The sequence below is a fragment of the Pristis pectinata genome, chromosome 12 (genome assembly GCF_009764475.1).
Source record: "Pristis pectinata isolate sPriPec2 chromosome 12, sPriPec2.1.pri, whole genome shotgun sequence".
Lineage (NCBI taxonomy): Eukaryota > Metazoa > Chordata > Chondrichthyes > Rhinopristiformes > Pristidae > Pristis > Pristis pectinata.
Genome location: NC_067416.1, coordinates 5098657 through 5116526, shown reverse-complemented (window position 1 = coordinate 5116526; position 17870 = coordinate 5098657). Strand labels below are relative to the sequence as shown.

The 17870-nt window shown below is 50.7% G+C and overlaps 1 protein-coding gene across 1 annotated transcript in view; it reads left to right on the top strand.

Moving 5' to 3' along the window:
• LOC127576874 (dynamin-binding protein-like) overlaps positions 1 to 17870 on the top strand; it is a 111957-nt gene that overhangs the window by 19767 nt on the left and 74320 nt on the right. The window contains 1 exon segment of the mRNA XM_052027680.1: positions 17715 to 17864. Within this exon segment, the coding sequence (XP_051883640.1) occupies positions 17715 to 17864 (150 nt within the window).

The following is a 17870-nucleotide window of genomic DNA, read 5'->3' as shown; positions in this document are numbered from 1 at the left end:
GTGCTGGAGGTGCCATCTTTCAGATATCTCAGGAAAGCAGCCAACATCATCAAGGACCCCTCCCACCCTGGTCATTCTGTCTTCTCCCCCACGCCCCTCCTGAAGTTGAGAACACGTTTCACCAGGCTCAGGGACAGCTTCTATCCCACTGTTATAAAGCTCTTGAAAGGACCTCGTGTACAATAAAGATGAACTCTTGATCTCTCAGTCTACCTCGTCGTGGCCCTTGCACTTTGTCTGCCTGCACTGCACTTTCTCTGTAAGACTATATTCGGCATTCTGTTTTATGTTCCTTTTGTACTACCTTGATGTACTTGTATATGGAATGATCTGTCTGGATGGCACGCAAACTTTTCATTGGATCTCAGTATGTGTGACAATAATAAACCAATTACTGGTATATTAAACAAAGGCCCTGTTCATTCCGAGGTGGACATAAGGCACTATTTCAAAGAAGATCATGGAATCTCTCTGGCCAATATTTGTCCTCAATCGACGTCACTGAAAGAAGGGGAACTGGCTGTAATTCTGTCACATGGGAGGAAGTGGAATTGAATCATTGGCGTGGTGAGGTGTTGCTGCAGAGAGTGGCTGGAAGTAGCATCTGGTGCCTGACACTTGCCCTCAGCAGAAAGGGGGAAAGGAAGATCTAAGGGTGAAACTCTTGAGAATTAGATTAAATTAGATTTCTTAGTCACTTGTACATGGAAACACACAGTGAAATGCATCTTTTGCGTAGAGTGTTCTGGGGGCAGCCTGCAAATGTCGCCACGCTTCCGGCACCAACATAGCATGCCCACAACTTCCTAACCCATACGTTTTTTGAATGTGGGAGGAAACCAGAGCACCGGAGGAAACCCACGCAGACACGGGGAGAACGTACAAACTCCTCACAGACAGTGGCAGGAATTGAACCCATGTCACTGGTGCTGTAAAGCGTTACACTACCGTGAATAACATCTCTCCTGTCTGCAAGAGCTTCCAGCATTTCCAAATGAAAGTTCACAGTCAGACAGCCCCACAGCACGGAAAGAGGCCCTTCAGCCCACAGAGTCCGTGACAACCATCAATCACCATTTACACTGATCCTAGATTAATCCCATTTTTGTTTCAATTCTCCCCACGTTTTCATCAATTCCCCCCAGATTCCACCACTAGCCTACATACCAGGGGTAATTTATTATTGCTTTATTGTTGTCACATGTACAGTGGAAAAACTTTTGCATGCCGTGTAGATTGATTATTCTATACATAAGTAGGTCAAGGGAGTCAAAAGAATGCAGAATATCGTGTTACCCTTACAGAAGGTGCAGTGCAGGCAGACAAATAAAGTGAAGGGCCACAACAAGGTAGATTCGGAGATCAAGTGTTCATCTTTTGGCATATGAGATGTCTGTGGAAGTTTGCAAGACAAGTTTTTCACTGTACCTCGGTACAAGTGACAATAATAAACCAATACCAAGCCTGTTGGTATGTGCTTTCAAGCTTTTGTATCTTCTGTCCGATGGGAGGGGGGGGAGAAGAGAGAATGTCGGGGGTAGGAAGGGTCTTGGCTGCTGTCCTGAGGCAGCGGGAAGTGTAGACAGAGTCAGTGATGAGGAGTCTGATTTGTACAATGGACTGGGCAATACTGTGGCCAATTAATCTATCAACCTGCGCGTCTTTGGGGTGTGAGAGGAAGCGCACATGGTCACAGGTAGAGCGTGCAGACTCCACGTGTACTGTGCCAAGCTAGCTGGAGGAGTCCCTCGCCGAGACCTGCCACCACACTGATGTCTACACTGCCATTGTTGTGTTCTCTCTAGCGTCGCATCCGCTGTGGCTCAGTGTGTAGCTGCCTCACCTCTGGGACCGAAGTCCGTAGGTTCGAGTCCCACTCCAGCGGCCTTGAGCTCAAAAACCTGGAGATGCGGGGGGGTGGGGGCTGATGCACTGTGCACAGTTTGTGCAGGCAGGTCACAGCAAGTAAGAGTTGGGAATGTGAGCAGGGCAGCTGCTGCCTGTTCCGACATGTCCAAGCCGAGCCGGTGAGCTACACACTGAGCTGTGGCAATGTAGGAGACCTGCTCCAACTCCGCACCAGTCCTGAGCACTGAGGGCTCTACATTACTAGACCTGTACAAGAGTAAACTGCCTTCCTCTGGCAGAATAACTTGGAAGGCCTCACTATCAAATCTCAGCTTGTCCATGCCCAACGCTGACACAAGTGCAGGGTAAGTGCAGGATTGGGAGGCACAATCTCCTCAAAGATTTGCATCTGCTCAGCCACTCCTCTCCCTCTATCTTCCTCCTCCCCCCCCCCCCCCCCCCCCCCCCACACCCAACCCCAGCTCTCTCGGTGGGGGCCTGCGCCATACGTGACGGTGATCGATTGCTGAGGTATAGGTGTAGGAAACGCAGCAGCTGATCTGTGCACAGTAAGCTCCCACCAATGGTAATGTGACAACGACCAGATACTGTGTTGGCGGAGGTGATTGAGGGATGTACGTTAGCCAGAATGTGAAGGTGACCCTCTCCCTAACCCTAGCCCTTCTTTGAAACAATAGCCATGGGCTATTTTGCATCTTGGACAACAGGGTCTAATGGGATACATGGACCCTCCATCAATGCAGCACAGACCCTCTTCATGTCTGTTCAACCTGCCGGGTTGGATTTGAACCTAAAAAAGATATCTTTATTAATCACTTGAACATCGAAACACACAGTGAAATGCATCTTTTGCGTAGAGTGTTCTGGGGGCAGCCCGCAAGTGTCGCCACGCTTCCGGCACCAACATAGCATGTCCACAACTTCCTAACCCGTATGTCTTTGGAATGTGGGAGGAAACCGGAGCACCCGGAGGAAACCCACGCAGACACAGGGAGAACGTACAAACTCCTTACAGACAGTGGCGGGAATTGAACCCAGGTCGCTGGTGCTGTAATAGCATTACGCTAACCGCTACACTACCATGCCTGTCCTATGTACCTTCTGACTGAGGTGTAGACACACTCACTGAGAGCCTGACGCCAAAGGACGCCATCTTGCATCCAGCCTCCTGGTGTCCAGTGAGTTGGCTCAGCCACTGGCACAGGCATCCCGGGGAAGCCCTCCTCTCCGGGGTTGATGAGGGAAAACCAGCCTGGATTCTCTCTGTTCTGAGGGTGTAAAGGCTGGTGGGCACGTGCCCGGCTCCCAGATGGATCAAGCTCACCTCCAAGATGTGGGAGCGGTGCTCCTAATGTAGCACCGGACCACACGGGGCTAAATGGGGTCAATGTAGATGGGTCCAACGGTTGGCATGGACATGAAGGGCCGAAGGGCCTCTTCCTGTGCTGTACGGCTGTCTGACTCGAAAGTTGGGGGGGGTGGGGGGGTGACCTTTCGTGTTGGTGTGGTGTCATGAGGTGGGTGGAGAGGAGGTGGGAGATGGCGAACGCCCCCCACCCCCCCTCCACGTTCCTGCACCTACCCCAGAGAGGGAGCGACCAGTAGCTGAGAAGGTCTGAGGTCAGCCCTCTCTGACATCACAAGGTCGGAGGAGCAACTGTTCCACCACTCGCTGGTGGCACCTTGCAATCTCTCTCATACTTCTGATGGCACCGAAGGAGGCCGTTCAGCCCATTGCCTGCATACTGGCTCCATCAATGCCATCCCCCTGCATCTCTGCTACTTATTCTCTCCCACGTGCCATCAACTCCCCCTCTTTGATTCCTTAACCTACCCCATAGCCACCGGTTGGCCACCAGCTTGTCTTTGGAATGTGGGTGGGGGGAACCCACACAGTCATGGGGAGAGCGTGCAAACTCCACACAGACAGCACCCGAGGTCAGGTTTGAACCAGGGTCCCTGGAGCTGTGAGACAGCAACACTACCTGATGCAACATTGTGCCACCTCTCCTGGCTCTGGTAAGAGAGGATGGCAGGGGCGTTTGCGATGTGGTCTGTGGAACGGGTTGCTAGTTTGGTGACTGAACCCATTGACTGGGCCATCACCGAGATTTCACAGCCTACTGCTGCGTTCACTAAGCGGGAATGGACTGGAAAGAGCTGGAAACGCACAGTGGGTCAGGCAGCGTCTGTGGATAGAGAAGCAGAGTTAATGCCTTGGGGCGATGACGCTTCGTCAGCAGGCTCCTGCAGTGTTGCCCTCAGGAAGTTGTGAGTGACTCCAGGAGAACTGGATCAGAGACCTCCTGGGGTAAGTCCAGGACAACTGGCTGAGGGAAACCTACAGATCTGAGACCTGATAACTTTGCGCAGGGGGACTGCGGCTTCTGACGGGCACGGTCTAACCATAAAACGCACAGAACCGCATGCACCCTAAAACCAGCGTGGCTGTCACTGAGCCTGCACCAGTGAATGCACCGCTCAAAAGTCAGCTGGCGTTTCTACAGCACGTTTTGACATGATGTGACTCTCCACGTGAATGTAATCGGGCAAGTATCGAACCAGGCCAGCAGGTTTAAAGGAGCATCTTACCCCACTTCACAACATGTTCAAACCAGCCCCTTCTGAAGACTCAGAATGTCAATCCAGATGACAGCTGACGTTTCCCAATGGAATGGGAGGCTGGAATGTGGCAGGAAGTTGGTGAAGTGTGAGCTGAATGTGGGAGAGTTGGCAATGTCAGAGCTGGTTTTCACATTGGCGCAAGTCCTCGGCCTTTTATAGACTCTGGTCTCAGTCTTCATTCTGTCCTGTTTGACGTGTTCCGGAGGTGCCTGGATTGAACTTGCTTCCAAGAACTGTTGCTAAATGTCCAGCAGGAATGTCAACAGCATTTGGGTGGACATCAGTGGGTTTTCCTTTCTGTGCTTCTCACACCAGGAATGCTTCAGTTATCCGTGATTCCTGGGGCCAGTGACATTAGCATGAGGTGTATCTCGGGATGCTACCTCTGATCTTTTTCCTGTCCCCAAATTCCAGAGACTTTGTGTAGGAGGGAGTTTTTTTTTGGAAGAGGAGATGGTTGTTCCCAGAAATTTTCTCTGGATATTCCTGCAGTTGACATCCAGCTTCTCTCTCTCCCATTTCAACGTTCCTCCCACACTCCATCCAAAGCCTTGCAGTTTCGTGTCTTTGAGAAACCCCTGACTTGTACACTAATGATGCAGCTCTATAAAACTCTGGTTAGACCACACTTGGAGTACTGTGTCCCGTTCTGGTCGCCTCATTATAGGAAGAATGCGGAAGCTTTAGAGAGGGTGCAGAGGAGATTTACCAGGATGCTGCCTGGATTGGAGAGGATAGGTTGAGCAAGCTGGGGTTTACTTTTTGGAGAGAAGGAAGATGAGGGGAGATATGGTAGAGGTGTACAAAATAATAAGAGGAATAGATAGAGTGGACAGCCAGTGCCTCTTTCCCAGGGAACCAATGCTTAATACAAGGGCATGGCTTTAAAGTAATGGGTGGGAAGTTCAGGAGAGATATCAGAGGGAGGTTTTTTACCCAGAGAGTGGTTGGGGCATGGAATGCGCTGCCTGGGGTGGTGGTGGAGGCAGGTACATTGGTCAAATTCAAGAGATTACCAGATAAGCATATGGAGGAATTTAAAATAGAGGGATATGTGGGAGGAATGGGTTAGATAGTCTGAGGCGAGGTTTAAAGGTCGGCACAACATTGTGGGCCGAAGGGCCTGTATTGTGCTGTACACCAACACCCCCCACCCTCACCCATTCCCTCCTACATCTAAGGCCACAGCCCCACTCACTATTCCCTCTTGGACCTCATGTAGTTGTGTCCCAGGGTCCTCTTGATCCTTTACACACTGGTCTGCTACCTCACGCAGACCATCCTCACTTGCCTCGGAACAAACTCCTTTCTCCCTGGTGATTCACAAAGTCTCACTGCTTGGACACCCACACTCTCAATTGGGTACATTTAAAGCAGAGGTTGATAGGTTCTTGATTAGTAAAGGCGTCAAAGGTCACGGGGAAGAAGGCAGGAAAATGGGGTTGAGAGGGAAAAATAAATCAGCCCCGATCGAATGGCGGAGCGGACTCGATGGGCTGAATGGCCTAACTCTGTTCCTATGTCTTATGGTCTCCCTTGTGTGCATTAGCCCTTCCTATGCAGACGGGTACAGAAGCGGAGTAGACCAGCAGCCAGGGTCTGACCCTTGGTCGAGAGATGAGAGTTTGAATCCCGCCAATCACAAATGGGAAATCTACACTCAGGAACTAAATGAATCCAGAGTTTAAAAAAACTAGTTGCAGCAACGGTAACTAACATAGGCGTAGAACGGTACAGCACAGGAACAGGCCCTTCGGCCCACAATGTCTGTGCCGACCATGGTACCAATTTAAACTAAACCTGTTTGCCTGCACGTGATCCATTATCGCTCCATTCCCTGCATGTTCATGTGTCTATCTAACAGCCTCTTAAGCACCACTATTGTATCTGCTTCTGCCACCACCCCGGCAGCCCGTTCCAGGCGCCCACCCCTCTCTGTAGAAAAAAGCATATCTCCTTTAAGCTTTCCCCCTCTCACCTTAAAGCTGTGCCTTCCAGTATTTGACATTTCTACCTTGACAGAATCTGACTGTCTACCTTATCTATGCCTCTCTTAATTTTATAAACTTGTATAAGGTCTCCCCTCAGCCTCCAAGGTTCCAGAGAAAACAATCTGAGTTTATCCTAACCTCTCCTTCTAGGTAATACTCTCTAATCCAGGCAGCATCCTGGTGAACCTCTTCTGCACCCTCTCCAAAGCTTTCACATCATCCCTGTAAAGGGGCGACCAGAACTGCGCACAATACTCCAAATGCGGCCTAACCAAAGTTTTATACAGCTGCAGCGTGACTTCCTGACTCTTATACTCACTGCCCTGACCAATGAAGGCAAGCACGTCAATCTAATCATGTAACTACTGGGGTTTCATTAAAACCCATAGCATTCACTTAATGTCCTTCAAGGGAGGAGATCTCCTGACTGCTCTATAGGTGACTCCAGATCCCACCAATCTGGCTGACTCTTAATTGTCTCTTCAGTTGAGGCAGCGACAACAACGACATCGAGACCATATGAAGAAAGACATTTTTAAAAAAAGCACTTGAAGGTTTATTTTTAACTGTGCTCCACACGTGATACCTCTAGTGTTGTAAAACATCCCAAGCTGCACTCAGAATCAGATTTATTATCAGTTATATATGACGTGAAATTTGTTGTTTTGCGGCAGCAGTACAGTGCAAAGACATAAAATTACTATAAATTACAAAAATAAATAGTGCAACAAAGAAAGGAATAACGAGGTAGTGTTCATGGGTTCATGGACCATTCAGAAATCTGATGGTGGAGGGGAAGAAGCTATTCCCGATCCTGTACCTCCTCCCCATTGCAGGAGGGTTGTAACACTAAAATATAATTTGGCCCAGAGCCACATTCTGACAGGGAGCCAAAGGCTCGTTCAGAACGTTGGATTGTAAGGGAGATCAGGGCTGAGGGGGAGGAAATTCTGGAGCTTGGGATCTCAACAGTTGGCTGCCAGTGACGGAGCAATGGAGGTCTGGAGATGTCCAAGAAGAGGATTGAAGGGCAGCACGGTGGGGCAGCTGGTAGAGCCACTGCCTCACAGCTCCAGTGACCCAGGTTCGATCCTGACCTCCGGTGCTGTCTGTGTGGAGTTTGCACGTTCCCCCTGTGACTGCATGGGTTTCCTCTGGGTGCTCCGGTTCCCTTCCACATCCGAACGGCATGCCGTTAGGTTAACTGACTGCTGTAAGCTCCCCCTAGTGTGTCAGGGAGTGGGAGAATTTCAGGGGAGTTATAGGAATGTGGGAAGAATAAAATGGGATTATTTTTGGATTGATGGGAATGGATGGTTGATGGTTGGCACAGACTCTGTGGGCAGAAGGGCCTGTTTCCATGCTGATGACTCTATGAAGTACAGAGATCTCTGGGGATCTGAACAGGATACTTTTGGGTAGCCTCCAGTGTACTGAGTAGTGCAAGCAAGACCAGCCACATTTACATTGAATTGGTCTGGTGAAGTGACGTGTTGCCAAGGGCTTCAGACAGACAGTGGGCTGAGGCGGGGCGGTGGCGGGAGGTGATGTGAACGTAGGCAGCATGGTAGCGTAACGCTATTACAGCACCAGCGACTTGGGTTCAATTCCAGCAGCTGCCTGTAAGGAGTTTGTACATTCTCCCCGTGTCTGTGTGGGTTTCCTCCGGGTGCTCCGGTTTCCTCCCACGTTCCGAAGACATACAGGTTAGGAGCTGTGGGCATGCTATGTTGGTGCCAGAAGCGTGGCGACACTTGCGGGCTGCCCCCCAGCACATTCTTAACAATGCAAAAAAGACGTATTTCACTGTGTGTTTCAATGTACATGTGACTAATAAATAAATACAGCCCTAGGCAGGCCATTCGGCCCACAATGTTGTGCCAATTTACAACGAATGTCCTGTGTATCATCCACATCCCTCCATTCCCTTCGTATTCGAGTGTCGATCTAAAATCCTCTTAAACTCCACCAGACTGCCTCCTTCCACTACTACCCCTGGTGACCCATTCCAGGCACTTACCACTCTCCGTGTAAGAAAAAATTTTCCCCTCACATTGCCTGCGGAGGTGGAAATGGGCCAAATTTGGTTTAGTTTCAAACAGAATCTCATATAAATGGGAGCCAGAATAACGAAAGCAAAATGCAGACCAATGGTCATCTTCTGAAATGTAGCCAACAACCACACTCCAACAGCCTCATGTCTCTCTAATCCCTGAAAAATGCCAAGACATCTCAGATTGTTGTACATGAATGCTGGCCTTCAGTGCACTGTGCCAGCTATTCGACTGTGGGGGCCAACCACCCCCTGTCCAATTGTGCCCTTGTCTGCATGCATATGCACAGATGCCTACACTCTCCATTGACCCAAGGAATGAATGTTTGGTAGCGGTTTATTGTGGAGAGGAGAGAGTGTGGAGGGAGGTAGAGGCAGTGATCCCTTGGGTAAGTTTGCTCATGCAGCTCTTCTTGGAAATATTAACAGCCAGCAAACTCTGTCACATGACCTCCTGCAGCGAGGGAGCACTAGCCAGGTTTTCCTCGTCCTCTGACCCCTATCACACTCAATGTCAAAGACGCCCTTTGACGCCCAGGACACGGGCATTACAGGCAAGACTGATGCCCACTGACACTCAAACTGCTGCACCTTGAAGTTTAGCACCAATTCTGCGGTTCGGAGGGAAAGGAATAGTCACTGCAGCTGTTGTGGGGAATGGAGTCACTCATAGGCCCAGCGGATGCTCGGTTTCCTTGCATTACCAAACCAAATGGGTCCCTTCTGACGATCCCTGGGCCAACTCTGCTACACACCAGGGTCTTACAGTTTGTCATTTGAAATTTTCAAATTTGACCACATGAAGAAAGACTCTTCTTCCCCTCCACCATCAGATTTCTGAACGGCCCATGAACACTACCTCGTTATTCCTTTCTTTGTTGCACTGTTTATTTATTTTTGTAATTTATAGTAATTTTATGTCTTTGCACTGTACTGCTGCCACAAAACAAATTTCACGTCATATATAAGTGATAATAAATCTGATTCTGAATGTAACTTGGGATGTTTTCTAACACTAGAGGTGTCACGTGTGGAGCACAGTTAAAAAATAAATCTTCAAATTTTCCAACCCTCCTGTGGGATCTGAACTCCTATTTCAAATCAGCCTTTTACTTGCTCCTTTAGATCATGCCAATCAAGTATTACAGAGTCAGACAGCTTGGAGACAGGCTCTTTAGCCCAGCAATTCCATAATGACCATCAACTACCCATTTGCACTTATTTTATACACCCCACATTCTCATCAACTCCCCCCAGCTTCTACCCCTCACCCACACACTAGGGACAATTTACAGCAGTCAATTAACCTACCAACCCGCATGTCTTTGGGATGGGGGAGGAAACCGGAGCACCCAGGGGAAACCCACGTGGTCACAGGGAGATCGTGCAAACGCCACGCAGACGGCGCCGGGTCTCTGGCGCCTTGGGGCAGCAGATCTTCTAGTTGTGCCACTGCGACCGATCTAAGTTTGAAGAAAGTCGTTGCTGTGGCAACATAAGAAATGAGGGCAGTCGGTCTGTGCACAGAAAGCTCCCATAAATAGAAGGGTGATAACAGGCGGATAATTTGTCTTTAGAATATTTCTCAGAGTGGGATTTGAGCCCCAGTCTTCAGACTCAGAGCTGCCGAGATGCGGTGGCACAGTGCTACAGTTAATCTGACCTTGGGTGCTGTCTTTGTGGAATTTGCATGTGCTCCCTGTGACAGTGTGGGTTTCCCCCCCGAGTGCTCCGTTTTCCTCCCCCATCCCAAAGACGTGGGGGTTGGTAGGTTAATTGACTGCTGTAAATTGTCCCCAGTGTGTGCATGAGAATGTAAGAAATAGGAGCAGGAGGCGGCCATCCGGCCCGTCGAGCCTGTTCCGCCATTCGATGAGATCATGGCTGGTCTGGTCGTGGACTCAGATCCACCTACCTGCCTTTTCCCCGTAACCCTTAATTCCCCTACTATGCAAAAATCTGTGTCTTAAATATATTTAATGAGGTAGCCAGTGTAGGTGAGTTGTGGAATCCGAGGGGAGTTGATGGAATGTAGGATTAGTGCAAATGGGAGATTTACAGTTGGTAAACTAGTTTATTATTGTCACATGTACCGAGGCACAGTGAAAAACTTTGTTTTGCCTGCCATCCATACGGATTATTTCATTACATCAGTACATTGAGGTAGTACAAGGGAAAACAATAAGAGTGCAGAATAAAGTGCTACAAAGAAAGTGCGGTGCAGGCAGTCAATAAGGTGCAAGGCCATAACGAGGTAGATTGTGAGGTCAAGAGTCCATTCTATCAAACAAGAGGTCCGTTTAACAGTGTTATAACACCAGGATAGAAGCTGGTGGTACCTGCTTTCAGGCTTTTGTATCTTCTGCCCGATGGGAGGGGTCTTTGATTATGCTGGCTGCTTTACCGAGGCAGCGAGAAGTGTTAGACAGAGTCCGTCAAGGGGAGGCTGGTTTCTGTGATGTGCTGAGCTGTGTCCACAACTCTCTGCAGTTTCTTGCTGTTCCGAGCAGACCGGTTGCCGTATCAAGCCGTGAAGATTCGGATAGGATGCCTCCATGGTGCATCTATAAAAATTGGTGAGGGTCAATGGGGACGTGCTGAATTTCTTTAGCCTCCTGAGGAAGTAGAGCTTTCTTGGCCGAGGCTTCTGCATGGTTAGATCAGTACTCGGTGGGTTGAAAGGCCATGTTGTATATCTGTATAACCCTGTGTGGATGACCTAGCGAGCGTTGGATCTGCCTTTCACCACCCACTGCACAGCGGGTAAAGTCTGGATCGTTCTCCCCCTCCTCCTGAGGGACATACACTCCCTGTTCAACCAGAGAGGGTGGAATTGGACCGAGACACACAACACTAGTAACCTCCCAGCTCAAGGGGGCAATGAGGAGTCTAACCAATGGATTGCGTGCCCCGTCCAGTGTTGGGTTGGCAAGTCTCAGCGTCAATATGGTTTGAATTAGATGCTGAATCAAAAAAAACAAACTCCTGCCGCTTAGCAACAAGGGGATAATGGAAAATCTTAAAAATTGGATCAGGATTTCTGTCTCTTGTCACTCTCTCCCTCCCAGTTCAATCTCAGCCGCATATTTTACATTTACTTCCCTTTTAATTTGTTCTCTGGACGTCACCAGCATTTATAGGGGGCACACGGGGCAAAAGTTTAAAGGAGATGTGCGGGGCAAGTTTTTTTTACACAGAGAGTGGTGGGTGCCTGGAATGTGCTGCCAGGGGTGGTTGTGGAGGCGGATACGATAGAGGGGTTTAAGAGGCTCTTCGATAGACACATGGATGTGCAGAGAATGGAGGGAGATGGACCATATGCAGGCAGAAGAGAGTTAGTGTCAATAGCTCGACATCGTGGGCTGAAGGGCCTGTTCCTGTGTTGTAAGATAAGGTATTTAAGATATTTATTAGTCACATGTACATCAAAACACACAGTGAAATGAATCTTTTTGCATTGCTAAGAAGGTTCTGGGGGCAGCCCGCAAGTGTCGCCACACTTCCGGCGCCGACATGGCATGCCCACAACTTCCTAACCCGTACGTCTTTTGGAATGTGGGAGGAAACCGGAGCACCCGGAGGAAACCCGCGCAGACACGGGGAGAATGTACAAACTTCTTACAGGCAGCGGCGGGAATTGAACCCGGGTCGCTGGCGCTGTGATAGCGTTACGCTAACCGCTATGCTACCGTGCTGCCCACTGTTCTGTGTTCTGTTATTGAGCAACCAGGAGGGCCCTGTGAATGCAGTGGTGCTGGGTCACCCCTAGATCTATATATGACCCTCAAGCTACCTTGTTGAAAACATGTAAAAATCCACTGCTGCCCAAAGGAAGGGAGACAAACCCTCCTTAACTGATGTAGCCGACACTTGTCTTCCAATTGGTTGCCCCCTGAGCTGCCCTCTGGAATACCCAACCATGTCATACAGTTATGGGGCAATTAGTAACCACTGAGTCTGCCTCAGAGATTCACACAGAATGGAAACAGGCCCTTCGGCCCCACTCATCCATGCTGCCCACGATGCCCATCCAAGCTAGTCCCATTTGCCTGCGTTTGACCCATATCCTTCTAAACCGTTCCCATCCATGTACCCATCCAGTGCTGTCCATTACTGCACACATCCCTGATCAAATTAATGAAGAAAAGGATCCTTCCTCCGTGCCATTGGTGACAGAGGAACAGCAACATGTTTCCAAGTCGGGATGGTGTGAAGCCTGGAGGGGAAGCTGCAGGTGGTGGTGCTCCCCTGCACTTGCTGACCTTGTGCTTCTTGATGGTGGAGGTCACGGGTTTGGGAGGGGCTGTCCGAGGAGCCTGGGGTGTTGGTGCAGAGGGTGGAGATGGCAGTCATTGTGAGAGAGACCAGGGGTGTGTCAGTGTTACAGTGAGGGGTGTGTCAGTGTTACAGTGAGGGGTGCGGGATATGTCAGTGTCACAGTGAGGGGTGTGTCAGTGTTACAGTGAGGGGTGTGGGATGTGTCAATGATACAGTGAGGGGTGCGGGGTGTGTCAGCGTCACAGTGAGGGGTGAGGGGTGTGTCAGTGTTACAGTGAGGGTGCAGGGTGTGTCAGTGTTACAGTGAGGGGTGTGTCAGTGTCACAGTGAGGGGTGTGGGGTGTGTCAGTGTCACAGTGAGGGGCGCGGGGTGTGTCAGTGTTACAGTGAGGGGCGCGGGGTGTGTCAATGATACAGTGAGGGGTGTGGGGTGTGTCAGTGTTACAGTGAGGGGTGTGTCAGTGTTACAGTGAGGGGTGTGTCAGTGTTACAGTGAGGGGTGTGGGGTGTGTCAGTGTTACAGTGAGGGGTGTGGGATATGTCAGTGATACAGTGAGGGGTGTGGGGTGTGTCAATGATACAGTGAGGGGTGTGTCAGTGTTACAGTGAGGGGTGTGGGATGTGTCAGTGTTACGGTGCAGGGTGTGTCAGTGTTACAGTGAGGGTGCGGGGTGTGTCAGTGTTACAGTGAGGGGTGAGGGGTGTGTCAGTGTTACAGTGAGGGTGCGGGGTGTGTCAGTGTTACAGTGAGGGGTGTGTCAGTGTTACAGTGAGGGGTGTGTCAGTGTTACAGTGAGGGTGCGGGGTGTGTCAGTGTTACAGTGAGGGGTGTGGGATGTGTCAGTGATACAGTGGGGTGTGGGGTGTGTCAGTGTTACAGTGAGGGTGCAGGGTGTGTCAGTGTTACAGTGTGGGGTGTGTCAGTGTTACAGTGTGGGGTGTGTCAGTGTCACAGTGAGGGGTGTGGGGTGTGTCAGTGTTACAGTGAGGGGTGTGGGGTGTGTCAATGATACAGTGAGGGGTGTGTCAGTGTTACAGTGAGGGATGTGGGATATGTCAGTGTTACAGTGAGGGGTGTGTCAGTGTTACAGTGAGGGGTGTGGGATGTGTCAATGATACAGTGAGGGGTGCGGGGTGTGTCAGCGTCACAGTGAGGGGTGAGGGGTGTGTCAGTGTTACAGTGAGGGGTGTGTCAGTGTCACGGTGAGGGGCGCGGGGTGTGTCAGTGTCACAGTGAGGGGTGCGGGGTCTGTCAGTGTTACAGTGAGGGGTGTGTCAGTGTTACAGTGAGGGTGGAGGGTGTGTCAGTGTCACAGTGAGGGGTGTGTCAGTGTTACAGTGAGGGTGCGGGGTGTGTCAGTGTTACAGTGAGGGGTGTGGGATGTGTCAGTGATACAGTGGGGTGTGGGGTGTGTCAGTGTTACAGTGAGGGTGCAGGGTGTGTCAGTGTTACAGTGTGGGGTGTGTCAGTGTTACAGTGAGGGGTGTGTCAGTGTTACAGTGAGGGTGGAGGGTGTGTCAGTGTCACAGTGAGGGGTGTGTCAGTGTCACAGTGAGGGGTGAGGGGTGTGTCAGTGTTACAGTGAGGGGTGTGTCAGTGTTACAGTGAGGGGTGTGTCAGTGTTACAGTGAGGGTGCGGGGTGTGTCAGTGTTACAGTGAGGGGTGTGGGATGTGTCAATGATGCAGTGGGGTGCGGGGTGTGTCGGTGTCACAGTGAGGGTTGCGGGGTGTGTCGGTGTCACAGTGAGGGTTGCGGGGTGTGTCGGTGTTACAGTGAGGTGCGTGGGGTGTGTCGGTGTCACAGTGAGGGGTGTGGGGTGTGTCAGTGTCACAGTGAGGGGCGCGGGGTGTGCCAGTGTCACAGTGAGGGTGTGGAGTGTGTCAGTATTACGGTGAGGGGTGTGTCAGTTTTACAGTGAGGGGTGCGGGGTGTGTCACTGTTACGGTGAGGGGTGTGGGGTGTGTCAGTGTTACAGTGAGGGTGCAGGGTATACAAACCCCTCACTGTAACACTGAAACACCCCACTGTATGAGGGAGGGGTTGGTGTTACAGGGAGGGGTTGGTGTTACAGGGAGGGGTGCCTCTTACAGTTATTTCTTGCCTCATGGACTTTGGCTGAATGCTGCATGATCTCCTGACCCGCAGTAGTTTGGAGCCAAACAATCCTAGCTTTTGACTTCAAGTTAGTTGAGGCATCTTAGGGGGTCTGTAGTTGGTCTTAGTGTCCCGGGACAGTCGGGATGTTTGTGGGGCCGAGTGTCTGTGAGTTGGTCGGTTGGGCTGAGGACCATTGTCCCTCTTCTGGCCTCTGGGAGGCGAGAGATTGCATCACGCCCGGACGGAGGCGAGCGCCTGGCACTGCCTGACGGCGAGAATTGCAGGAGGTCCTGTAGTTGCAATCCATAGATAGGTGCAAAATACTGTGTGTGTGTGTGTGTGTGTGTGTGTGGGGTGGGATGGGGATGAGGTAGGGGGAGAGGGGTAAGGGGCAGGGTGGAGGGATGGGGAAGGAGAGGGGGAGGGAGAGATGGGGAGAGAGGCAGATAGGGAGAGAGGTGGGTGGAGGGGGAGGGAATGGGATGGGGAGCGTGAGTAATTGATGGGGAACTCTGTCAGGGTAGAGGGATAACGAAGAGTTAAGTTACAAGGCTGACCATCAGGAAGGAAATTTTCCTGAGAGGTTCTGAGTGAGGCTGTGCCAGGGTTTCCATCGAGAAGCTGGGTGTGCGTGTTTGCACTGTGTCCTCCCACGGAGCCTCGTTGTTTTGTGTGTCTGATCACTGGCTCTCAGCAGAGGGAGTTGGGAGCAGTGACGGTGGGACTGAGGTTCCTTCCTGGGAATCTCGGACCGAGTGATGCTGGAGTGACGGGAAGGATGGTGCAGCCTGACGTGACAAGTTCTGTGTTGTGTTCAGTTGTTCAGTTGTTCAGTTCTGGTCGCCTCATTATAGGAAGGATGTGGAAGCTTTAGAGGGGGTGCAGGGGAGATTTACCAGGATGCTGCCTGGATTGGAGAGCATGTCTTATGAGGATAGGTTGAGTGAACTTGGGCTTTTCTCTTTGGAGAGAAGGAGGATGAGAGGTGACTTGATAGAGGTGTACAAGATGATAAGAGGCATAGATCGAGTGGACAGTCAGAGACTTTTTCCCAGGGCGACAATGGCTAACACGAGGGGGCATAATTTTAAGGTGATTGGAGGAAGGTATAAGGGGGATGTCAGGGGTGAGTTTTTTACACAGAGAGTGGTGGGTGCGTGGAACGCACTGCCGGCAGAGGTTGTGGGGGCAAGTACATTAGGGACATTTAAGAGGCTCTTAGATAGACACATGAATGATAGAGAAATGGGGGGACTATGTGGGAGGGAAGGGTTAGATACATCTTAGAGCAGGATAAGATGTCAACACAACATTGTGGGCCAAAGGGCCTGTACTGTGCTGTAATGTTCTAAGTCCCAGTGTGGGAAGGGCCGCCGAATACCGTCCCATCCTGGGACAACTCCAAGGACCCATAACTGGTGACCTGCTCCCAAACAGTGTTACACACCGGGGAACCCTCCCAAATATTGTCCCAAGCCTGGAAAACCCTACTCACTGGAGAAACTCATTCCCATCCTGGGAAAACATTGCCTAAACCTGCCCTGAAGTAGATTAGATCGGCAGTTTGGCGGCCTACATGGGAAAGCGCACAACAACTGCTTTCTCCTGGGGTGATGGTGCCAAATGTTGTCCTTGGACAGGAGAATGTTGCCCACTGCTGACCTAACCCAGGGCTGCACTACTGGGGTCTTCCCTGCCCAGGGAGGGGGAAGGGGAAAAAGAGAGGCAGGTTTGGCCCATATCCCTCTAAACCTTTCCTATCCATGTACCTGCCCAAATGTCTTTTAACTGTTGTAATTGTACCCGCCTCCAGCAGCTCATCCATATACCCACCACCCTCTGTGTGGAAAAAGTTGCCCCTCGGGTCCCCTTTAAATCTTTCCCCTCTCACCTTAAACCTATGCCCTCCTGGTTTTGGACTCCCCTACCCTGGAGAAAAGACTATGACCGTCCACCCTATCCATGCCCTTCATGACTTTAAAAACCTCTATAAGGTTACCCTTCTGCTCCAGGGGTCTTGCTGCATATAAATTGTCTTGTGGTACATTTTATTGTGCATGAATCACTTTGCCTGTGGATCTTGCAGAAGGAAATGGGAGGGAAGGGTTAGATAGATAATAGAGCAGGATAAAATGTCAGCACAACATTGTGGGCCGAAGGGCCTGTACTGTGCTGTAGTGTCTATGTTCTAATACAAGACAATAGGAACAAGAGTAGGCCACTTGGCCCCTCAAGCCTGCCCCACCACTCACCATGATTGTGGCTGATCTGTACTGGCCTCAATTCCTCGATCGTTCAAATGTTTATCTATCTCCGCCTTAAATATATCAAATGATCTGGCCCCCACCACCCTCAGGAGCAGAGTGTTCCAAAGATTCACTACCCTCAGAGAAGAAATTTCTACCCATCTCCGTTTTAAATGACTGGCCCCTTGTCTTGTGTCTATGTCTCCTGTGTTCGAGATTCTCCCACGAGTGAGAACACCTCAACATCTTTCACGTCAAGCCCCCTTAGGATCTTGTACATCCTTAAGGAATATAACCCAAACTCTCCAGCCTCTCTTGACAAGACAACCCTCTCAGACCAAGATTTAGCATGGTGAATATTGTAAAGGAAGTGGCATCTCTCGATCAAACCGTACAGCTCGTGAGGGCCTTGGTCAGACCTGCCACTCGCCTCTGACCTACGCTCGAGGGTACGGAGGCCACTGGAGGTGTTGGGGGGGGGGGGGCCAAGATGTTGGTGATAATTTGGGGTCACGTCAGCCGGGGCTATGACTGACCTTCTCCGTGTTGCAGTGGGGATGGAGCCAGGGTCCCTGGTACGCGCCATCTTCGAGTTCTGCCCCAGCGTCTCTGAGGAGCTGCCCATCTTCGGGGGAGATGTCATCGAGGTGCTGAGCGTGGTCGACGAGTTCTGGCTGTTGGGGAAGAAAGATGGGGTCACGGGTAAGT